This window comes from Dasypus novemcinctus, chromosome 12, assembly GCF_030445035.2.
Source record: "Dasypus novemcinctus isolate mDasNov1 chromosome 12, mDasNov1.1.hap2, whole genome shotgun sequence".
NCBI classification, from domain to species: Eukaryota; Metazoa; Chordata; class Mammalia; order Cingulata; family Dasypodidae; genus Dasypus; species Dasypus novemcinctus.
Genome location: NC_080684.1, coordinates 25060257 through 25068320, shown reverse-complemented (window position 1 = coordinate 25068320; position 8064 = coordinate 25060257). Strand labels below are relative to the sequence as shown.

At 35.7% G+C, this 8064-nt stretch overlaps 1 protein-coding gene across 1 annotated transcript; it reads right to left on the bottom strand.

The window, feature by feature from the left end:
• Positions 1 to 466: 466 nt before the first annotated feature.
• On the bottom strand, positions 467 to 1405 carry LOC101446311 (olfactory receptor 6C74-like). The gene has a single exon (XM_004469713.2). It carries the CDS (start codon positions 1403 to 1405, stop codon positions 467 to 469), a length of 939 nt encoding a protein of 312 aa, XP_004469770.2.
• Between the last annotated feature and the right edge of the window lie 6659 nt (positions 1406 to 8064).

Sequence of the window (8064 nt, the reverse complement as noted above, 5' to 3'; positions counted from 1 at the left end):
TCATCATTAAGCCTGAATATGAATATTTCTATTGAAGCTCATTATTACTTTTCTGGAAACACCAATATTTTGCTACAATATATACACTGCGTGATATAAGAAAAAAATTTTCCTGGAGACTCAAATGAGTAATACTTGTTAAAATCATAAGTGGACTTTATTGTGAGCACATTTACTCTAGAAAAACATGGAAATACTATATTTCCAAAGTGAATTCATATTGTAATATCTTGAGGTTAAACAAAATCAAATAATTAAGTTAAAAGAATTAAATGAGCATAGCGATGAATAAAGGTATATCATGAATACAGGTTTTAGCACTAAAAGGCTGTTTCTGGCAATCTTTCATCCTTATCACATAAAAAATAAAATAAAATAAAATAAAGGGATATGTTAAAACGGTAGCTGATATATGCTGGAATTTTCTATAAGGTATAGAACTAAGCTTTTATAAAAGGCAAAACTATTACTTTAAAGTCATGAAGGCACTTTTTTTTAACATATCCTTCAGAGCTTGTTTCACTTGTTTATTTCTTAGAGTATATATAAAAGGATTTAATACAGGTGCAATTGAAGTGCTGAGTATTGCCACCCCTTTGTTTAAAGATACCCTATCCTCTGCAGAAGGTTTAATATACATAAAAATGCAGCTTCCATAGGAGATAGACACAACAATCATGTGGGAAGAACATGTAGAAAAAGCCTTTTTCCTCTGCTGGGCTGAAGGGATCTTCAGAATTGTTTTAATGATGTGGGCATAGGAGAGTATCACCAGAGTCAATGTAATCAGGAGTGTGACAATGGCTAAAATAAAACTTAACAATTCTATGACCTGGGTATCTGTGCAGGAGAGTTTCAGGACAGGAGAATAGTCACATGCAAAGTGGTCAATAACATTGGCATCACAGAATTCCAAATCCAAACCCATTATAAGTCCAGGAGAGATTACTAACACCCCACTCAACCAACAACCAAGAACTAGCTGGATGCACACTTTGCTGCTCATAATGGTTGCATAATGAAGAGGTTTGCAGATGGCCATATAGCAGTCATAGGACATGGCAGCCAACAGGAAAAACTCTGATGCACCCAAGAAAATGAGAAAAAATAATTGGCTTACACAAGCATCATAGGAAATTGTTTTATCCATAGTCACAATGCTGACCAGGAATCTGGGGATGCAGACAGATGTGAATGAGATTTCTAAGAAGGAGAAATTCCGAAGGAAGAAATACATGGGCGTTTTCAGATGGGAATCCACCAGGGTGAGAAAGATGATGGTCAGATTTCCAGTGATACTCAATAAATATGTTAGAAATAGAAAAAGGAAAATCGCAATTTTCCAATTGGGGTCATCTGTCAGTCCTAGAAGAATGAACATTGTCACCATTGTATGGTTCCTCATAGTTGAAAACCTTCTGAATTACATCTGATCTGGGAAAAAGAGATAATTATTTGTAAGTTTAAAAGGCTTCACTGAGTATATAGATTTGAAAGTGAAATGAAAGAGTCAAGTTAGTCATGTGAATGCTTACTATTTTTCTAACATTACTTGTTTATCTATAGTGCTTCTTCCATCTGTAAGAAGAGGGAATATGTAAGAAATATTCGGGGATCAAGTGTGTTCTTCAAGCATCAGTTGTATGGATTTCATCACCTAATTCAGACTTCCTTCCTCCTCTGTTTTATACCTTTTCATGTAGTACAAGCACAGGCTTAATCTTGTTTATTATATTACCATCTCTGGCTACTCATTTTCTAAATTCTCTTTTCAGATCTTTATTTTTCAACATAATGGGCTTAATATTTCCTTTTCCACATATTTTAAGTGTCCCTGATTTAAACTTTTGTTTAACATATTGAGAAATAATTCCTGTAATCATACTGAATCCCCAAGAAAACTTTTTGTGAGATTAGCTTGCTTTTCCTTTATCATCGAAATATCTCCTTTTCAGTCTTCTTCAGCAAGGTATCACTTTCCTGAATACTTGCACACTTAACGCTGCCAATCAAGTCTAAAATTTTTAAATTTAATTTAAAAAAATGATCATTTTCTGAAGCTTCTATTTCTGCTTGGTTTTTCTGTTCTGTTATTGTTAATTAGAACTATTTCTATGTAATGAGCTTTTATGAATTTTAACACAATATAAATGAGAATCAACATATAACTTGAAAATTTGCATGAAATTAGGAATGATTTCTCTTAATTATTCAATCACCTTCAATATTATTAGAACATTTTATGAAATAATATTTTATATCCAGTAATATTTAAGTACCTAATCTTTTCCTAAATATAAAGTAATATGTACCAGTCAGTGTTTTGTTTTAACAGAAATTACTGAGATTTTTTTCATGATGCCATTCTAATAGAAAATTTGTAAATCTTTTACACATGCACATTAAATATTAATCATTAAGGAAATATGTTCTTTATTTCTAATTCTGAATTTAATTATCTTAATTTATGACCACATATTGAGACTGTAAAGGATAGCATTGAAATAACTTCATACAAAAATAATAAAATGCTAAAAATACTTACTTTCTATTATTTCTAAGTTGTGAATTTTATTTGTATTATAAGCATAAATGTAATAGGAATGACATCTCCAATATTGTGTTTCTTTCTTTCTAATATATAATGATTCTTTGCTTGCTTACTCTGAATTCCTTGTTCACATTAAAATCCAGGAATAGTTAGTAAAATGTGAAACCCCAATGAACATCTCTCTAATCAGTATACGTGGAAATTTCAAACATGTTACCCTGATACTCCTATAAATTAAAATTAAAAATGTCTGAATTCAGCTTACTTACAACGTAGATATTCAATTTATTGATATTAAATTTTAAAAATAGATTGTTCTTTTAAAAATTCTGGTCACTCAATTGAGTACCTAATTCTTTTTGTGAAGCAAAATGTTTTCGTCTCCACATCACCATAGATTTACCTTTGTTCTTTAATAAGAAGAGACTATTTACTGAGAATTAGTGTAGGACCCTGGGAATTCTTGCAGAGAAGATGCTAATTAGATATCTTCATTATTAACTCAAAAAAAATTAAGAGTCACATTACAGTATCTACTGAGAAACCTGAAATGTTTAATTAATATGAAGTCTAATTCCTCGAGTGGAGTTTAAAAGTTAGTATAAATAATGTTTTTCAAAATATTTTAATCTACACAAAATATCTCTTTCCTTGAAGAGATAAAACTGGATCTCTCATTTTCTATTCAAAAAGAGAATCAAGATAGAGCATTGACCACCGACTGATGACAACATGGTTTAGTACCTCTGATTCACTAAATATTCCGCAGGTGCCTCATCATATGAATATTCAGCAGGTGCCTCATCATATCTATCCTTTGAGTTCAAACATACATCTTAATATCTTCACACAAACTTTCAGTGTGAAATATTTATTATATAATAAAATGGGAGCCATGGAAACAATGGCAAGCCTGACTTTCTAAAAAGTACCTAATTATAGAAATGTGATTACATAACCATTTAAAGAAAAAAAAATCTAGATTTCTGTCTATGTATCATCCAAACCATGAAGATGATTTATTCTTTAAAAATTAATGCTTAATTAATACATAAAAATTAATACATTACATTTTGGTAAATGTAAGAAAAATATATCTTTTTTTATTTACTCTTTGCTAAGAAAAGTATAGCTGAAATGTATAAAGGATGATGGAAAAACGAGTTAAATTTCTAATGAAAAAACTAAGGAGATTTACTATAGAGAAGGATATCTGTAATTTATTAAAATATATCTGTAGGTAAGCAATTTTCTTTAGTGAAGATTACATGTACTTTAGAAAATTTAGAAAAGTTAAATACTAAACTAGGAATATTCTGTTTTACTTTTGTTTTAATATACTATCCTCCTATGAACTTCGAACAATAGTGCAGGAAGGCATTTAAGTTACAATTTGATAAGAGAAAGAAAACTACTACTATTAATGTGGAATAAGAGAATTAAAATACATATATATATATATATATGTATTAAGCCATACACAACTGTGAAACAGAGGAAGATTCTTGGTGGTGACCTGAAGTAGGAAGCAGGGTGGGCAGTTCGGTCAAAGCCAATGTGAATCAGAAGGAAATCTTAGATCTAAAGATAAGAGAGTATTACAGAAGCAATTAAGTCTAGAAAGATTAAAATTAAAGAAAGAAGAGAGCCTTTCAGAGGTGACACCATTCCTAGACAGGTTTTCACTGGGGTCATTTGCTATATTGCATCTTTTGTTAAAGATTAGAAATTGTATTTGGCCACAGTAAATTGTTGGTTCTTTGGGCCAGAAAAACCCAGGAAACCACTAGAACTCCAGAATAGTTGGAAAGCAAGATGTAAAAATTATGGACTTCACATAAATGGCTAATTTTATCCCTAAAGAACACTGCCAAATTCTAAAGTTGGGTGAGATCCAAGGCTAAAAATGTAGATCCAGAAAGCTGCCAATATTTAGAAAACAAAAACTAACAGTGGAAGGTGCCTCCACTGAGAACACAAACTGCAACTTATTAAAATCCCCCCTAGGGAGTATTGAATTGTAAGTAATTATTTCCTAAGCGGGGGTTTTGCATGTCTGCAAGATTAACTGCATCCAAAACATAGGGCATTTTAGGTGGAGGGAAAAATTAGCTGAGACTTTGGCAATTGGATAGAGTTAAGTAATAAAATTGGAGTTGAATATTATTTGCCAAATTTTGAATGTGAATTGGATTGGAATATAAAGAGATAATCACTCCGTCTCTGAAAAGACTACAAATATACAGAACCGGAATCTCAGTACTAAGAAAGCATAAATCAAAAACCCCATCACAGGGCATTAGTTAGAACCCTTGTAGAGCCACACATTTCATACAGGAATGAAAAAGCATCAGGTTGGTTCTACCTAAATACAATACAACTTCAATATAACACAATTCAATTTTGGATTTAGTTTATTAGCATCTCCTTCACTTTTATATCCCTGAAAATGATAATTTATCAGAAAAATATAAGGGTTTTAAAAAATAATGCATGACGAAAGATGATTGTGGAAAGATTTGGGATTAGGTTTCTCCAGTAATCAATGCCTCCTTCAAAACAACAAATGAACTGGCAGGAACTGCCTGAATCAACTACTTGAATCTCTGGATTATAGTGGTACACTATGTATCATAAAAGAAAGAGCAGGAGGAAAAGGCTGGTATATTTTATAAATACCAATGAATTCTACTCTTCTTGTTGCCATTTTTATCCTCTAACTCCCAGCTTTCTGGTGTTGCAGCAAAGCCAGGAGTTCTGAACCACAGAAAAATAAACAAAATTGGCATTCAAGAAAAGTGGAGAAACAAATTTATTATCTGTGGGCCCAAAGGAGAGTCAATCTCCAAATTCTGAGCCTTGTTTTTCAGTTTTCATAGGTTTATATAGGAATTCAGGTGGAATCAGCATAACTTTTTCTCATTGGCTAAGGTGTTCTTAGGCAAAATTTTGCAAGCAGGGTTACAGAAGCAGAATGCAGCTGCAAGGCTGTGCTTTTGCAGGCTGATTTACAGACACAGGGGCAGGAGTTACTTGTTAGATATCTTCCTGCTTAGCCATGTTTTCACAGGCTGATTTACAGAAGTGGGGGCAGGAGTGACTTTTTAGATATTTTTGTAAGGTTATGCTTTTTATTTGTCAACATTTCCCCCCCTTTGACACTCCTATATACTTTTTATAGGGCATCACTAATGCTAAATAGCTTATGTTCTCTGAGGGCCAGAACTCTTACTGTTACTCTCTGGGTTATTGCTGTTTCAATGAACCTGATAAAGGCACTGAGTATGCAGGGGCCAAATGTGACTTATATGAGTGAAGTGATTAAGGAATCTGCTAGGGGCAGAAGCCAAGAGAACCATTGTCCCAGATTCCAGCTCTGTGACTCCTCTAGCTCCCTTTTTCTTTTCTGAATCCTGTCTCTTAGCTCTTTTACTTTGGTATAAACTATTCCTGATTGGTTGATGTGGTAGCAGCATTCTTCCCCAAGGAAGATGCATGTATCTCCTTTTTCTGCTGCTAATAGGTCTAAGGCTCTCCTATTTTGCATGGCTACTGCAGCTAGTGAGTTGATTTGGCACTGGAGGGAGACTAGGGAGTCAAACAACTATTCTACACCCTCATTTAATTCTTGGGAGAGTTTGTAATAAAAATTGAAGGAAGAACCTCATCCTCCCAGTCCAGTTCCTATTCCTGTGACTATACCTGCTCCTATAAGGTTGGTGGTGAGCAGAGCTCATTTGGCCTGCTCTTGGTATAGGTTTAGGGCTTGTTCTAGATCATTTTCAGTGTATACTGACACTTCTAGTGTTAACACCCTGATGCGACTCCCTGTCAAATTAGGCTTCTAAACATTTATGTACAGCGATTCCACATAGGAAGAACAATCCTGGGAGATTACACTGGGTCAAGTTATTTGTTTTATTTTAGTACATAAGTTTGAAGGATGGTCCCAACTGATTCTGATATTCAATTGAAGGTTTTACCTAGATAGCAGGTTGTATTGTTTTTACTGCCTTCTGAGAGAATTAGCCAGACACTGAGGGCCATGGGACCAGTAGGGGCAACTTCAATTCTAATTTTAGCTAAGGTTTGGTTGGGGGTCCACCCTGGAGGAGATGGGGTGCCTATAAAGTTTTTCTTGTGAGGGGTATGAACAGCCAACAGATGTTAGAATCTGGGCAAGCATTAAGGAGGAGGGTATAAGTGGTGTTGACTAGCTGTTCCAACTGCTGAGCAGGGGCTATGAGCTGAGTAAGTTGGTGGAGTCCTGTGAGGTTTGTCCACTGATATTGATATTTGGGGCCTTTGGTAGTTGGATGTGTTTGGTGCGAACCTGTTTTAGGACTTCTTTCTGGGCTTGGTCCTTCACTCCTCCCCTATCTAGCATGCCTATTGGTGGAAGATAGGTCCAGCATATAGTTTCCCTTAGGTTAACCCAGGTTTTGCAGTTATCCTAGTGTTTCAGTGCACCCATCCAGAACTTTTGTCTGTTTTCTGAAGATAGGGTAACCGTTTGGGCATCATAACATTTTGCTGGCACATAAGTGTGATAGCTAAAGAAAGGGACAGGAAACCTTTGTCCCTTGAGCTGCTTTAACCTCTGTATAACAGTGGGTACTATGGCCTTTTGGCACCCAGTACAGCAGGGGTAGGGGTTTGTGGTGGCCCCAAGTCAAGGAAAGAAAAATAACTTAAAGTAGCAAAGCATCCTACAAGACACAAATACACTATTAAGATTAGTGTCCTTTCAGCTACACTCCAGTCTCTGGGAGCTGTAGCTGTCAGTCCAGTTCCACACAGCAAGCCAAGCAGTCCAAAGAAGAGTAGAAACCAAAGGGAACAGGAGTCCATTTAGTTGGGTGATGGTGATTCTCGGTGGCTCCAGGCAATTTGGATTTTCAAAGAACAGTCAGGTGTGGGGTGAGTTGTCCAGTTGTCTTGTTTCTCATTAGAGTGTGTCCTTTTAACTCTAGCATGATGAATCCAAGGGGCAATACCTGAAGCTTTGAGAGCAGTGGAGATTACAAGGATAACAGTATGTGGGCCCTTCCCGGTGGGTTGGAGGGGCTCTTTTTTCCAGTCTATTACCCAAACTAGGTCTCAAGGTAAGTGTTGGAATACTGGGTGGCCCAATGGGATGGGATCCCAAGACAGGACATTTTTGGTCTTTGGGGCAGGGTTTTTCCCAACTGCTGGAGGGTGGAATCCTGACTAGTTTCTACTAGGAGTCTGAGATTTCCCTTGAAGTTTTGATAAATTGGGGTTGTCATCCAAACGGAATTTCAAAAGATGAATAGCCTGAGGGCCTGGGGGTGCATCTGACTCTAAGGAGTGCTAATGGGAGCAGATCTATGCATGGGAGGCCAGTTTCCTGACAGACTTGGTAAAGGTGGTTTTGAGGGCCCAATTAATGTGTTCTACTTTCCCTGAGCTCTGGGGCCTATATGCTGTATGAAGCTTCCACTTAATTCCTAACATTTTTGCTAGCTCTTGGATGATGGCTGTTATGAAAG

Coding starts and splice junctions, on each gene's coding strand:
- LOC101446311 (XM_004469713.2), bottom strand. CDS start 1,405: ATGAGGAACCATACAATGGTGACAATGTTCATTCTTCTAGGACTGACA.